General features: G+C 44.4%; 1 protein-coding gene across 3 annotated transcripts; it reads right to left on the bottom strand.

Annotated features, from left to right (window-relative positions):
* Window positions 1–4,000: 4,000 nt before the first annotated feature.
* LOC310674195 (uncharacterized protein) lies at window positions 4,001–14,835 on the bottom strand. Of its 3 annotated transcripts, none has more exons than XM_083433233.1 (7): window positions 14,334–14,835; window positions 10,920–10,991; window positions 9,190–9,336; window positions 8,304–8,356; window positions 7,251–7,331; window positions 5,700–5,792; window positions 4,001–4,937 (listed from the first exon to the last, which is right to left on the bottom strand). In XM_083433233.1, the coding sequence occupies exons 2-7, from the start codon at window positions 10,987–10,989 to the stop codon at window positions 4,887–4,889; spliced, it is 495 nt and encodes a 164-aa protein (XP_083289359.1). In that variant the 5' UTR covers window positions 10,990–10,991; window positions 14,334–14,835; the 3' UTR covers window positions 4,001–4,886. The 3 variants fall into 3 exon arrangements, with proteins under 3 accessions (XP_083289359.1, XP_083289361.1, XP_083289360.1); XM_083433235.1 differs by lacking the exon at window positions 14,334–14,835 and adding an exon at window positions 14,170–14,302; XM_083433234.1 differs by lacking the exon at window positions 14,334–14,835 and adding an exon at window positions 12,223–12,295.
* Between the last annotated feature and the right edge of the window lie 387 nt (window positions 14,836–15,222).

Below are 15,222 nucleotides of genomic sequence, written 5' to 3'. Positions count from 1 at the left end.
CCTTAGGTTGCTGACCCCTGCACTAAGCCATACCATGGGGAAGAGATTGTAGCTGCTTTACTCCTTGCTGGTTCTTTTAGGTCAGCTGAGTAGTGAATGTAAGGTTTGGCCAAACCCAGGAATGTGGTTAAGCTCTCTCCTCAACCATGACCTCTAGCCAATGTTTGCACAATCTCAGGAAGCCATAGTTGGACTCGCCTTGATGTGTAAACTAAGCCAGCAAATGCAATACTATTAAAGACGGTGGGAGGAAGGTTTAGGAAACCACAAGCCCAGATTGGTAAAGAGCAGCATTAAATGTTATATGGAAATCATTACTTTAAAAATATTAGATATGAAAACATACAGTAGCAGCAAGTGTAACTGAAAAAGAACCAGCATTGCTTCTGCAAAGGGAAGTCTTGCTGACTTCAAGAATTACTGTTATTTTAACACAAAAGAACATCATTGCTATTTTGTTTCTGTATTTTGATCAGTACTTTCTTGCAAAACAGTCCTCATACATGGGTTAAGTAAATCCACATGCAAGAAACCATCATTTGAAAAAGTATATACATCCTATTCCTGCATGAGGCTTCTACTCGTTTTCTATCTCAGTTGTTGAAAACAATCCACGCTTGCTTAGCTTAAATACCGGTAATATAACTTAATAGCATATTGATATAATTTAATAGTAGTAATATAACAGCAAATGGTGTTCCAGCACCAACGGTGCAAATTCAGAAATAATTGTGTACAGCTCTGAGAATTTAGCAAGCATGGCATATGTTGCAACCAAACACTAATCCAGCAAACTCTATACGCAGATGGAGGCATTGCATCAAAGTGGATAGGGCTTGATGATTATGAAAGCACTAGCAGTGAGTCTGCAGTGACCTCACAGCAGCAGCACTGCAGTTTATCTGGGATTGGGGGGGGCAAGACTGGAGCTCTGTAGGCAGATAAGCAGTAATCCCAGATTGGCTTCACAGGTGCATTCCCATAGCCCAGTTCCAGTCCTGTTCAGGTCAGTGGGGTGCCTGTGCTTCTGCACACCAGTTGCTACTGCATCAAAGTAGCAGTGGAAGCGACAGCTATGAAAGGAGTTCTGGTTCCACCCCCCCCCCCCAAAGGCAAAGAAATGACTTCACTGAGGTTGAACTGTCATTTTGTCATACTAAAAATCAGTCAGCCCTGCCTTTGCCGAACCTGGTCAAATAAGCTGGGAAGAGAAGGGCAACAAACAGCAACAGAGGCAGAGTTAAGCAATTATACACTATGTGTATAGCAAGGTTATGCTTAAAATTCTACAAGGCAGGCTTAAGCAGTATGTGGACTGAGAACTCCCAGAAGTCCAAGCTGGATTTCGAAGGGGCAGAGGAATCAGAGACCAAATTGCAAACATCCGCTGGATTATGGAGAAAGCTAGACAGTTCCAGAAAAACAACTACTTCTGCTTCATTGACTACACAAAAGCATTTGACTGTGTCGACCACAGAAAACTATGCCAAGTTCTTAAATAAATGGGAGTGCCTGATCACCTCATCTGTCTCATGACAAATTTCTATGTGGGACAAGAAGCTACAGTTAGAATGGGGTATGGAATAACAGATTGGTTCAAAATTGGGAAAGGAGTATGACAAGGCTGTATATTGTCTCCCTGCTTGTTTAACTTACAGTGGTGCCCCGCAAGACGAATGCCTCGCAAGACGGAAAACCCGCTAGACGAAAGGGTTTTCCGTTTTGGAGGTGCTTCGCAGGACGAATTTGCTATGGGCTTGCTTCGCAAGACGAAAATGTCTTGCGATTCCTGGGGGTTTTTTTTCGCTCCCCACCCCCATTTTCTAAGGCACTAAGCTGCTAATAGCCTTTTAGCAGCTAATCCGCTAATCCCTTAAACCTAAACCGCTAATAGCGCTAATCCACTAATGGGCTTGCTTCACAAGACGAAAAAACCGCTAGACGAAGAGACTCACGGAATGGATTCTTTTCGTCTTGCAAGGCACCACTGTATATGCATAATTCATCATAAGAAAGGCTGGACTGGATGAATTGCTGGAAGACTGCCGGAAGAAATGTCAACAACCTCAGATAAGCAGATGACACAACCTTGGTGGCAGAAAGTGAGGAGGAATTAAAGAACCTTTTAATGAGGGTGAAAGAGGAGAGCGCAAAATATGGTCTGATATGGCTCAACATAAAAAAACGAAGATCATGGCCACTGGTCCCATCACCTCCTGGCAAACAGAAGGGGAAGAAATGGAGGCAGTGAGAGATTTTACTTTCTTGGGCTCCATGATCACTGCAGATGGTGACAGCAGTCACGAAATTAAGAGACTCCTGCTTCTTGGGAGAAAAGCAATGACAAACCTAAGCAGTATCTTAAAAAGCAGAGACATCACTTTGCCAACAAAGGTCTGTATAGTTAAAGCTATGGTTTTCCCAGTAGTGATGTATGGAAGTGAGAGCTGGACCATAAAGAAGGCTGATCGCTGAAGAATTGACGCTTTTGAATTATGGTGCTGGATGAGATTCTTGAGAATCCCATGGACTGCAAGAAAATCAAACCTATCCATTCTTAAGGAAATCAGCCCTGAGTGCTCACTGGAAGGACAGCTCCTGAAGCTGGGGCTCCAATACTTTGTCCACCTCATGAGAAGAGAAGGCTCCCTGGAAAAGACCCTGATGTTGGGAAAGATGGAGGGCACAAGGAGAAGGGGAAAACAGAGGACGAGATGGTTGGACAGTGTTCTTGAAGCTACCAACATGAGTTTGACCAAACTGCGGGAGGCAGTGGAAGACAGGAGTGCCTGGCATGCTCTGGTCCATGGGGTCACGAAGAGTCGGACATGACTAAACAACAACAACAATACTATGTGTATTCATTTAAATGCTCTATAAAAATAGGATGAACACATAAATGAGATCATTTTCAAAGCAACTTTGGCAACCAGTTTCATTTACTAAGTATTTCAACAGAATTTATCAGCACCGTACTCTGTACAGATGTTAGAAATGTTTCCTTCTTCACCAGGGCTTGTTCTCTAGTCAATTCCACTCTGCCACAAATTTAGAGATGGATAGAGTACCCTCTGCTGTTACTTCCAGGTATTTTACCAATTGGAATTTGTGGAATGTTATACAGTACTGCAGAGGTTTTCAAACTTTTTGAGTCCATGGCTCCCTTGACCAACTACTTTCTTTCTGCAGCACCCCTGTGGGGATCAGGGTCCGAGTTATGTCACCCCTTGCCTGCAGAGCTGCAGCCTCTCACCCTTTTTTGAACACCCTCCCTTGAGAAGTGTTCCCTCAGCCTCCTCTCCCCTCTCCTTGGGAGTCCTCAGGACAGCTGCTGCCGCCACTCCTAGTCTTTGAGCTGCCCCTCCCTGCCCCCAAAGAGATATGCCTCCTCACACTGCCCCACAGGGGCTTGGGACTTGTCTGTCCATTCCCAGCAGCAAGGGCTGTTGGACTGGCTGGCTGGTCTCCCTGGCCTGCTTGCTTGCTTGCTCCAAGGCCGCTTCAGCTCCTGGCAACCAGCACCCCTTGACCACCATTCAAGGCACCCCAGGGTGCCACAGCACACTGGTTGAAAAGCACTGTTATACTGCATTACAGCAGATCAAACTATCCCTCCCTGCTTAGTTTGGCTGGTAGGAATATCCACACTAAGAAGTACTCTAGTAATTTATGAAATAATGACAACTATTACATATGCTGCTGCTAAGAGAGTCCAGAGTCCACTTTCCCCTTCTGTTAGTGCTGATCTTATTAAAAGTGTGATATGATATATGATATATGCCTCATCTCCCCCAGCCCATGTGGCACCTAATCATATGGAGTGGTAAGAATGAGCTACAAGAATTTCCTTTAGTAAATGTTCTCAAGACAGAACAGGTAACGGTTTGGGGCAGGAACCCTGTGACCACTGGCCTGCCTGTTTTGTTCTGCTACGAGCTTCCATATCCTGACACTCTAAAACTCTGCTTGTGATGCACATAATTCACCAAGTGCTATGTGATTCAAATTCAGAAACAAATTTTATTTGGTTTTCTTTTAAAATAGAAGTCTGTACATTGTGAATTTACCTTACATGACCACTTGTCTACTGAAGTCTATTGGGCGTACCACTGAACTCTACTGAAGTTGATCCGGTGGGATTCTCATAGTGTGCACCTACACACATATTTCTCTGTAGGAGGTTAGAACATAAACTATGGCAAGCATACAAAAAAGCAAGCAGTGGGGATCAACACAAAATAATAAATTACACCGGGGCGCAAGCTAGTTGCAGAATATTCACATAATGGTTATATTATGCCAGAATATTTTAATTAATAGGCTAGCACCTAGTTAACAAACTGCCGTTTGGCTTGTTAATAACAGGAAAAGGAAATCCTATCAATGAAACAATGTTTTCAAAAGTATACTGTATTAATTCCTCTAGAATACACACTACTTAGAAAGAGGTGTTTTGTGTCGTTAACAAACAAATATCTTCAATACTAAAAATTTATATATATACAGGTACTCTTTTTTTGAAAGAGCTTATTTGCAAATAGTCAGCTTTAACATGAAAAATGACAAAGGACAGCCAGTGGTAAAGTTGTTTTCTGCATGCAGTTTGGGATATGCGCAGTAGGTCAAAATTCAACCATGTCATCTCCCATTAAAGCATTTTTAAGGAATCACCCTAGTTTTCTTAGGGTCCCCAGGAGCGGCAATATGGCTCTTTGTTGGCAAGTTGTTACCATCAGTTCTTTACTGTTGTACAGGAGGATCTTCGCAGCAGGAGAATTTCAGCTCATCGCACATAAAGTGCTTTCACCCCTTCACTCTGAGCTTGTATTTGGTGCTTTGAGGAGCAGGTTGACAGACTTACTGGTCCTTGCTTAGTAGCATATTCACTACAAAGCAGAGTTCAAGAAATCAAGAAGTTCAGCGCGGTTTCGATCTCGCTGGAAATAAAAAGCCAGTGAATTTAAAACTATTTTATAAATGCTTTCAATAGCCAGTTCAAACTATTAGAAACTCATTTTGTAGCCTTTTGTAAGGGGTGGTTCTGTTTTGCTTCCAAACTCCTAGGCTTTCAGTCACCTGAGTTCGTTACATCATTAGGGGGAATGATATAAAATAATTCAATAACAGAAAAATCACTAGAAAAACTAGAAGGCCTTTAAACATAAAGGTGTTTTTTAAACAAACTCAAGGAATGAAGAACATTATGAGAAAAGCTACAGCTTTGATCCAGCTGCCATTTCAAGTAGCAACTGGTCATTACAGATGTGTATATCCATCTGTATGAAAAGATATGTCCAGACAGTTTGACAGGGTTTGGAAAAGCATTGCAATGGAGGTGAACATCTGCAATGGCAGTACAGGACCCCCTGGACAAATAGGTCCAGTCAAAGGCAACTATGGGGTTGCGGCGCTCATCTCGCTTTCAGGCCGAGGGAGCCAGTGTTTGTCTGCAGACAGCTTTCTGGGTCATGTGGCCAGCATGACTAAACTGCTTCTGGCGCAATGGCACACCGTGATGAGTGCTACAGCCCATGGAAATGATTGGCAGTACATACAGATCTAGATCAAGGCGTGGACCAAAAGTGGATTATGAATTTACATAGCTCTGATGCTACAACTGAAGGGAACAACAAACCAGTAAACAGGGGTACCACCTCCCCCCTCCCCTTAGGAAGCAATAAAAAAGTTTAAAATGTTACCTCTTTATCCTTTTTAGTCTTCTTTACTTTCATCTTAATTTTCTTCCCTGTGATCATACTGTAGTTCTGATTCTTTTTTTTATCTTTCAAGTACTAAAAGAATGTATTCGATACATAAATAAATATGTACCATTTTAAATTATCTATATTGCTGTTGTTAATTTATTAAATTTGTATACCGCCCTCCATCCGAAGGTCACTGGGCGGTTCACAACATAAAAATACAAAACGAGAATACAAACTACATAATAAAAACAAGAACAAAACATCTCAATAACCCCTCCTCCTGCAAATATATTTAAAAGGACCTAGAATGTTAATCAGCCAAAGGCCTGGCTAAAGAGAAACGTTTTTGCCTGGTGCCTGAAGATAGGAAATGAAGGCACCAGGTGAGCCTTGCTGAGGAGAGCATTCCACAAATGGGGAGCCACCACAGAAAAAGCCTGTTCTTGTGTTGCCACCCTCCAGAACTCTCGTGGAGGAGGCACATGAAATAGGGCCTCTGAAGATGATCACAGGGTTCAGGGAGAGGTGCTTTTTGAGGTATTGTGGTCCGGAGCCATTTAAGGCTTTATAGGTCAAAACCAGCACTTTGAATTGAGCCCAGAAACTAACTGGCAGCCAGTGCAGTTGGACTTGATTCAAACTAGTGAGCAACGTGGCTGCTGAATTCTGCACCAGCTCACTTTGTTCAGAGGAAGCCCTACATATAACTTGTTGCAGTAATCTAATTTAGATGTTACCAGAGCAACAGAAGTTAGGCTATCCCTGTGTAGATAGGGGCGCAGCTGGGCCATCAGCCAGTGCTGATGGAGGACACTCCATGCCCCTGAGACCACCTGAGTCTCCAGCGATCGCAAAGGATCCAGAAGTACTTCCAAGCTACATGCCTGCTTCTTCAGAATTATGTGCAGCTTACAGGGAAAACACAAACATGTGCAAATATGTAATGGATGGACCTCTTAAGCCAACACAAACAGGAAATCAAAAATCTTACACTGATTTAAATTGGGTGGGGGGGGGGGGAGGGAAATCTGACCCAATGGAAACAGCCTAAAAACAAAATACTCAGGATTCTTCAGGGTCAGAGACTAAACTAGTAGATTCTATGAATCTGGTGAAAGTAATGCTGAAAGAGTTTCACTCTCCTGAAGTTCAGTCTGCTCAATCACACCTGTGGTAATGGTGCCAAACTAGGACTGAGGAGACCTGGGTATCAATTTCTATTCAGCCAAGCTCACCTTGCGGCAATTATACAATGTCAGCCTAAACCTAACTTAAGGGTTGTTGTGAGGATTAAACAGGGGTGGGGAGACTCTGTCTGCCACCCTGAGCTCCTTGGAGAAAGACCAGATAAAAATGTATATTAAATACGCCACAGTGTTTGTTCTAACAGCAAGATGTAGTTCAACCTTTAGAAATGTAATCAAAACAGAAAATCTAAGTAATTCTACTGCCCATTTAAATACTTTTAATCGTAGACACTTATCAGCTAGTTTAGTTCTGTGGGGAAAAATTGAGACACTGCCAGGCATTCAGTCTTACACCTACCTTAGAAAGCTGTACAGGACCTGACTTTTCTTTCTTTTTCTTCTTTTCTTTCTTTTTCTTCAACTTATCTTTTTTTCTCTTCTAAAGAGATAAAAACATGCACAGGCATTTCTTTATGCCCGATAGTAGCTACAGAGCACCTATAAAGATTCAAATTAATTTATGCACTTCCTACAGAGACCTAGCAGACCAATCTCCCTATTTATTTATTTACTGGCAATATTTATAAGTTGCTAACCAGAGTTCACCAAACTTTTGAGGCTTTTGGAATTTTGAGAAAGTCCTGTGGGTGACAGTCAAGAAATGGTTGCTATGGGAATGCAGCATAAAACAAACTGGGTGCTGTAGGGTGATTGATAGTGCTAGTAGAGAGCTGTGCCTTTGTCTACACAACCTGATTTCAAACCAGGAGGGCAAAGGAAAGCAGGCTCCCAATGTCATTGTGGCTCACAGGGGATCAGGGAACCATGGATCTGACCTGCTGGCCAGTTCTAGTTCCTCAACCCGGCTCTACAGGTACCTGCTAATCAGCTGTTGAGCTCATTTAGTTCAATCCTTAAACAGAAGTCCACTCTATGAATGAAAATGTCAGTAGCATGCTTCCAATGATACATTTTCTCCAGAACCCACTGTTAGCAGCCATATGACCCACCCACATTATCTGCTAACAGACATCCAACCCATCATATGAGGATCACTGTAGTAAACTCAAGTCACATCCGCAGTGAGTCGAACCAACAATGAGACATGCATTTCCATGGATATGGAGTTCACAGGTCCATCACCAAAGCAGCTGAAAGACAAGCAATCTTCACATGACACCTCCATGAGAGGTTGTCACATGTCAGCAAGCAATGTAATCTTCTAAAAGGAAGTTAGTCAGAGTAGCATAATCTCTTGTTTGGGTTCAAATCATATTCTGTCTGGATCCACAGAAGAAAACTACAAAATATTTTGTGCTCAAAAACATGACATGTTGAACAAAGCACAAAGAAGAGCTTTTCAGTTGCACTGATTTTTCATCTCTGCTTCATCTGTTAATCTTGGCCTTACCTTTTTGTTCTGTTTTTCCTTTTTCCTTTTCTTTGATTTTGATTTGGGAGAATCTAGGAATTAAAATTAAAACAAACAAACATGTATTATGGCTTGAACGATGTTACATGAATCAGAGTTTTGTTACAAAACAGTTCCTGAGATGGTGGAAATAGTTTTCGTTTATGTTTGGATATACAAGACACCATTTTGAATCAAGATTGCAGACCAAACTGCACTGATTTGGACACCTCTAAAGATGGCACCATCAAATTTGGCACCAATGTTTACATGATCAAGGAGAAGTGTTTTAGCCTATGGATGGAATTCAATGTTGTGCCCCCTCCTTTCCTTGCTGGCTTGAGTATCAGGTCTATTACATTCAAGCATCTCTACCATGCTAAATCAGGTTCTCACAACAACAAAGTCATTAAGACATTGAACAGTTAAGCTCCTACAAAATGCAGGTTATGGTCTGGGCTGGGAATTGTCAGTATTTGCTGACTTGCTGTCAGTATTTGAAATCATTGTACAGTGGTGCCTCGCAAGACGAAAAGAATCCGTTCCGCGAGTCTCTTCGTCTAGCGGTTTTTTCGTCTTGCGAAGCAACCCTATTAGCGGATTAGCGCTATTAGCGGTTTAGCGGCTATTAAAGGCTTAAGGGATTAGCGGATTAGCTGCTAAAAGGCTATCAGCAGCTTAGTGCCTTAGAAAAAGGGGGTGGGGAGCGAAAAAAAATCGCAACAATCGCAAGACATTTTCGTCTTGCGAAGCAAGCCCATAGAGAAATTCGTCCTGCAAAGCGCATTGAAAAACGGAAAACCCTTTCGTCTAGCGGGTTTTCCGTCTTGCGAGGCATTCGTCTTGAGGGGCACCACTGTACTTCAATGCAGAAATTAAATCATACCTCTACTACTTGAGCTGCTTCTGCTGCGTGAAGCAGAGGACCTTGAAGAAGAACTTGAAGATGAGGATGTTGAAGAACTAGACGACGTTGTGGAAGAAATTGAGGTGGACCTGCTTCTACTGCGTTTTCGCTTCCTCTTCTCTCTCTCTTAAAGAAAAAAACAATCCAGAGTACAGGCGCACTGATTAGGATTTAGGTTTTTTGGTACATTACATTAGAAAATCCTGATTTTAAATGGTAATTTAAAAAAAAAAATGCTTCAGTACATTTTTAATGCTTATTAGTTACCATTGAAAGGCAAAACACAGATTAATCAAATTGATAATTAAATAATAAACAGTGAACACATATAATTATTTACTTCATTTCATAGTATCATATAATTGCAGAGTTGAATGGGATCCTGAGGGTCATTCAGGCCAAACCCCTGCAATGCAGGAATCTCAACTAGATCGTACATACAGAATCATTTAAATCCCATCTTCCTTCCATCATGGAATAGTACACAAGACAATACACAAGCAATTCCCAGGTTATCTATCCAGGCACCAACGAAACTCAGAAACGCTTAGTTTCAGCAAGGTGGCTGAATCTTGCACTACAACACTTCCAGAAGATAAGTCTAATTCACATAACAGTATGTTACATACTGTCAGAGCTGGCTCCAGGTCCCAGCTCACAGAGGACCAACGCTCACCGGTAGTAATGTACCAAAAGTCTTTATTGAAGTACAGTTTCCATTTTCAATCCGCAGCGCCCCAGCTCTACGTCTAGGGTTAGATCGGCGAAGCTCCATCTGAATCTCCGCCCCCTGTACACCAGTTTAAGATTCTAGCCTTACTCCACCTCTTCCGTCTCTCCTTTCTCCTCTGGGTCCTGCTACCCCCCGGGGTCCCTTCCTTCCTGGATTCTTCTGATGCTGACGCTGACCCCCCTGACTCCTCCCGCTCTTTTCGGCGGGCTTTGGGACCTGGCTCCCTATCCGGGCTGCCAACTGCGCCGCCCTCCTGTACATTTGAACTTGGCGCGCGCGCCCAGCCTTCAACCTTCCTCTCGACCGTTTCCTCGCTCCCCGATGGAGGCGTGGCCAATCCTGCCTCATGTCCTCCCGCTGTCAGTGCGCCGCCTGATCCCGATGCCTGGGACTCCTCCCTCCTACTGCACTCTGGTGTGGACGCTGGTCCTGATTTCCAACTGCTGCTCTCTGAGTCCCCTCTGGCCCCTTCTTCCTGGGGTGTCCCCCTAGGCACCCCCCTTGCCCTGACCATGGGAGCCCCTTTCTGTGAATCTTCCGATTCGCTGGAAAGACTCAGAGACCTCGGACCGCTGTCATCGCTAACATTTCCTTCGGACTCCTCCCCCTCGCTCTCTATTTCCTCCCTTTCCTGTGCCTCTGCTCCTGAACCCCTGACACATACTGAAGATAAAGCAAGTTGACTTTGCAGTGATCAGAGAGTGCTGATTAAATAGTGTGACTAGTTCCAACACAACCCACAATGCCTTCAAAAACTTTCAAGTTGAGTGAACTTAAAAAAACTGTGCTGCAGTCTGGAAATGTGCCAAAGCATCTGAAAGTGGTTCAAAACACCCAAATGCAGTATTAAAAAAGGTGTGTAAACCAATAGTTAGCATTTAATTGGCTCTGATACAAGCGATATACATTCAGGAGTGTAAAACCTGAGAATGCTCTCTATTGAAGCTACTGTCACAGACTCAGCAATTACACTTACCTCTTCCTTTTGTTTTCTCTTGCGATGTTGCACACAGCGCCCCACCTTTCTCTTCATGTCTGTTATCCATATCTATGAAACATATATATTTATGTTATCCATATCTATGAAACATATATATTTATATATACACAAACAAAATTGTCAAAAATATTTTCTGTGGAAGAAACCGAAACTTACCTGTTCAGATAGAGTTTTTCCACTACCAGGAAAGACTAATGACCTTGGTACTACTGAATTTTAAGCATCTGATCTAATCTAAGCAGTTGAAACAGATTTGGGCATATCAGGTTTAGATTAGAGTCTGTTTCAACTGCTTAGAGTGTTAAACTGCAGTTTAAGAATTGTGCACAAGTGGTAACACCAACAGTATGATGTGTGTAAGTAAACAGCCAATGAGCAAAAATGAATTTCTTAAGGACCAGCTTTGTAGCTATGCGGTAACTTCAGGCATGATTTGCATGGCTACATGTGAAAAAATATTCATGCCAGCGGCACATCATCAATGCAACTTGTTTGTACAGCCAAGCCTGGGGGCTCTCCAAAAAGATTTCATGTTGCATTTAGTCACCTAAAAAACTCTTCATCCAAGAGAAGCTGAAAGTGTCTTGAAATTCTATAAAAGAGTAGCCTTGGAAATGCTACATTATTCACATTTAATCAGTCAGGGTACTTGCAAAAGTTAAATAATGTAACTCCCTAACAAACACACTTAGTTACTCCTTAACAAACACACTTTGGCCAAGCTTTTGGAGCCTGAACAGATTGTCAAACTACAGTGGTACCTCGGGTTACAGACGCTTCAGGTTACAGATGCTTCAGGTTACAGACTCCGCTAACCCAGAAATAGTACCTTGGGTTAAGAACTTTGCTTCAGGATGAGAACAGAAATCGCACAGTGGCGGCGCAGCAGCAGTGAGAGGCCCCATTAGCGAGAGTGGTGCTTCAGGTTAAGAACAGTTTCAGGTTAAGAACAGACCTCTGGAACGAATTAAATTCTTAACCCGAGGTACCACTGTACAGTCATACCTCGGGTTGAATGTGCTTCGGGTTGAGCGTGTTCAATTTGCGCTCTGTGGCAACCCGGAAGTAACAGAGCGCATTGCTTCTGGGTTTTGCCGCTTGCGCATGCGCTCAATATGATGTCATGTGCATGCGCGGAAGTAGCAAAACACGACCCGCACATGCGCAGACGCGCTGTCGTGCCTTACGTTGCGTTCAGGATGCGAATGGGGCTCTGGAACGGATCCTGTTCACATCCCAAGGTACCACAGTCCACCAAAATGAGCTCTCTCCCTCTCGCCTGGGGTAGTATGGCTGTCTGTATTGGTCTACCATGCAATAAGTTCCAGAAGCTTAACTGTGTTAACCTGTTACAGTAAACACAAAATGGAATTTTGGGACACTTACTTTACTCTTTCTGGAATAGGTTTTCATGGTCTAAAGCCCACTTCATCAGATCCAGATAGCTAGCATTATATGTGTTATTTATATACAATCATCCATTTGCAAAGTGCTTGAGAGAGAAGAAGAGGCCACGTCTCTGCCCTGAGAAACATACAATCTAAAATCTGACAAGAGGGGGTAAAAAGGAAGTGCAGAGCTGTGAAAGCACGGGAAAAACAGATGGAGAATGTGTTATTCCCCCACCCCATCTTCACTGTTACGCATACTTGGGCAGTTACACCAGGTTTTGTGCCAACAGCTTTATGAGAAAAGTGGGCACTGAGGAAGGATTTGAGGAAAGAGAAAAAACTGCATCACAAAAGTGATGTATGAGGTAGTTCCAAACGGGGAAAGACAGTCTTCTGAGGGAGCAGAAGACCTTTGGACAGATGGGGGTGATAGAGCTACAGGAGCAAAGGTCAAAAGCAAGGATGTTTCAGGACATAAGAATGGAGAGATAAGGAGGGGCAAAGTCATGGAGGGTTTTGATAGTAAAGATGAGGAACTGTTGGACCAGACAGGGCATCACACCATTAGAGGGAGGAATGGTTTTAACAGCAGAAACAAAAAGTTTTGTGACACCTTAACCCTCCTTTGGGAATGGGCATTGTTAATAATGTAGTTGCTACTGTCCCTACTTTCTGCATTTCATTTCCCTTTGACTTCGCAGATTCACAATTTCACCTCACTGTTGTGTGGGGGACACACACACAGAAACACACCCCACTCAAGCAACAACACTTCGTTTGTCTAGTCCAAGGGTCAGCAAACTTTTTCAGCAGGGGGCTGGTCCACTGTCCCTCAGACCTTGTGGGGTTGCGAGCCTGTATATTTTGGGGGGAAATGAACGAATTCCTATGCCCACAAATAACCCAGAGATGCATTTTAAATAAAAGGGCACATTCTATTCATGTAAAAACACACTGATTCCCAGACTGTCCGCGGGCCGGATTTAGAAGGCTTTTGGGCCAGATCTGGCCCCCGGGCCTTAGTTTGCCTACCCATGGTTTAGTCCACAGAAGCTTACACTATTAATACATTTGTTAAAATTTAAAGTGCCACTCAACTCTCTGTTGTTTTTGCAAATACCCATCTGGAACTTAGCTGGATGGAGTTGATGGAACCAAGGTGAGGCAATGGAAGACCAGAGAGGAGAGCATTGCAGCAACCTAGGCCAGGGGGCAGAGGGACAAGGGTCTTTTCCCAGGGCTCAGAGAGGAAAGCCCCTGGTGTGTATGGGTGGGTGTTTTTTGCAATGCTCTGAAGTGAGAAGTAACCATGACCTGGCAATGGACTGAATATGGCGAGCAAGGCAGGGAGATGTCAGTGTGCCTGTCCAATATCAGACAGGCAGAGAGGTATAGAGAAAGCGAAACAGCAAGGGGCTGTTTCTATCAAGGTTTCCACGCAACAGGTCAAAGTCATACCAGTAGCAATCCACAAAACAATGCATTGGTTGGTTTTCAAAGTGCCGCTACAAGGCTCCTTGGTTGTGTTTGCAGGAGAGAGCATGGAAAGTTTATCCCCCACAGCAGCACATTTGTAATGCGTGGAAAAGATGGTTGGTTATTTTCACGAGAGGGAAGATTCACAATCCCTCACGCTGAGGACCAACCCCACGCTTCTAGGAGCCGCGGTGATAGTTACTCCGGATTAAAGCGCTCCTTTTTTTTTACGCGGGGCGCCTCGCGGAAGCCAAAATACGAATATAACCCCCCACGCCCCCTAACCGGAGCCCCTCGGGCCCGTTTACACGCGTGGGGTGCGACTCCTGCCGTCGACAGTAACAGCAGCAGTTATTCACCACAACAATCCTCTCAGAGCCCCGCCGCGTACGAGGCGCCTCAGGGACCGGGCGGCGCGCAGGGCGGGCGGCTAGCGGGGAGAGGCCGATTATGCCCGGAAAGCGCGCCGGGTCTATGAGGCAGCAGCTAACAGGCCTTCCGGCCTGCCCAGAACGGCGCTTACCTGCGGCGTCGGCGGCGAAGGCGACCAGCAACCGGCGGCCGTCGTGGCCCCAGGCGCTCCGGGAACCCGGAACCACAACGCGGAGCACCGCCGCCTGCCGGGACAGGGCCAGCGCCGATATCCGGGAAATGGCGGGAGGCGAAAGGCGCTCGGGGTCGGCGCCTCCCTCTCGGCTCCCGGCTGCTCGGGGCGCCGCGCTGAGGGGGAGCCGGGGGAGCGAAAATAAGTGGGGGGGGGGGGGAGGAGACTGAGCCCGGCTTAAGTCTGCGCGCGTTTACTCAGGAGTAAGTCCCCGTGTTCTGTGGGGTCTACTCCCTGGTAAGAGCGCTCCAGGCGGCCCACCTGACAGGGGTGGTTTGGCGGAGGGGAACGGCAAAGCTTGCGACGACAAGCACGCCGAGCGTTATCGAAGGGAAATGGCTCCTGATTAGCAGCAGCAACGTGGCTGCTTTTCATTTCTTTGCTGAGGGGAAAGGACGCCGTGGGGTGTTCTGTTTGTTTGTTTAAGCGGGGGCGGTGGGGGGGGCAGCTGCCCCCAAAATCAAGTAAATAAATAATACTCAGCTGACCAATTGTATTGCAGGTAACTCGTTTCTGCCCGCCCCAACCTTAAAGCCTGCCCCCCCCCCCCAATAAATCCTGGCTACGCCCGTGTGTTTTAAACCGTTGTCATCATTTATTTTTTTAACCTCAGTCGGTATCTGTATTGAGGCAGGCAGGCAGACACACATACACACACTTTTACATGTTTTTATTGTGACTGAATAAAAGCATAACATTCTTTTTATGTATAATAATTTTTATTAGTTTTCAATTCCAATCCAGTAATAGCCTCATTATAACAATAACAATTTATAATACAGCTATTAATATCAATAGTTCAAATACT

The sequence above is a fragment of the Podarcis tiliguerta genome (assembly GCF_965153285.1).
Source record: "Podarcis tiliguerta genome assembly, chromosome: 3".
Taxonomy (NCBI): Eukaryota; Metazoa; Chordata; class Lepidosauria; order Squamata; family Lacertidae; genus Podarcis; species Podarcis tiliguerta.
This window is presented reverse-complemented; position numbering and strand designations above follow the sequence as displayed.

Bases quoted from the DNA above. Each gene is read 5' to 3' on its own strand.
- LOC310674195 (XM_083433233.1), bottom strand. From the start codon at position 10,989: ATGGATAACAGACATGAAGAGAAAGGTGGGGCGCTGTGTGCAACATCG. The intron at 8,357-9,189 runs GTATGATTTAAT...TTTAATTCCTAG, and splicing joins AAGCAGCTCAAGTAGTAGAG to ATTCTCCCAAATCAAAATCA. The intron at 4,938-5,699 runs GTAACATTTTAA...TTTTATTTCCAG, and splicing joins AGACTAAAAAGGATAAAGAG to CGAGATCGAAACCGCGCTGA.